The sequence below is a fragment of the Charadrius vociferus genome, unplaced genomic scaffold, assembly GCF_000708025.1.
Source record: "Charadrius vociferus isolate BGI_N301 unplaced genomic scaffold, ASM70802v2 scaffold1451, whole genome shotgun sequence".
Taxonomy (NCBI): Eukaryota; Metazoa; Chordata; class Aves; order Charadriiformes; family Charadriidae; genus Charadrius; species Charadrius vociferus.
This window is the reverse complement of record NW_009646629.1, coordinates 112220-112718: the sequence shown is the minus strand read 5'-3', so window position 1 is coordinate 112718 and position 499 is coordinate 112220. Positions and strand designations below refer to the sequence as shown.

The 499-nt window shown below is 65.7% G+C and overlaps 1 protein-coding gene across 1 annotated transcript in view; it reads left to right on the top strand.

Annotated features, from left to right (window-relative positions):
* The window catches only part of RFX5 (regulatory factor X, 5 (influences HLA class II expression)), a 13542-nt gene that overhangs the window by 1721 nt on the left and 11322 nt on the right, over positions 1-499 (top strand). Inside the window, exon 2 of the mRNA XM_009888145.1 lies at positions 97-213. Coding sequence (XP_009886447.1) covers positions 97-213 — 117 coding nt within the window. The remainder of the gene's footprint in view (positions 1-96; positions 214-499) is intronic.

Here is a 499-nt window from a genome sequence, read left to right as displayed (position 1 = left end):
CCGTTGGCCGCGGAAAGGGAGCCGCGGCGGCGGGGAGAAGCGGCTGCGGGCAGCAAGAACGGTTCGAGGGCTTTAACCGGCGGCTCTCCCCGGCAGGCGGTACTGCGATAACCTCTGCTGCCGCCCTCTGAGCGCCGCCAATTTTGGCAAGATCATCCGGGAGATCTTCCCGAACATCAAAGCCCGACGGCTGGGAGGCCGAGGACAGTCGAAATATCCTTCCGCTGGCCGGGGGGGCCGGGGAGCTGCGCGGACTGGTGGCGACAGCTGCTGCTTCTCCAGTTATTCCCATTTATAAGCCTGTGCACCGGGTGGGATTGTGTAACGGGGTCCGGTTCCTGGTTTTTCAGGTCTGGAGGGTTCAGCTCGGTTGTCTGAGAGGGGCTGGGATTTGCCCCGTGCGCTGGGGGGAGCTGGTGGCGGGCAGGGGGGTGGCTGCTGTCACACCGCCGGGAAAGCCCCTGGTGACCCCCACACACAGCCGCGTCCCTTCGAGCTG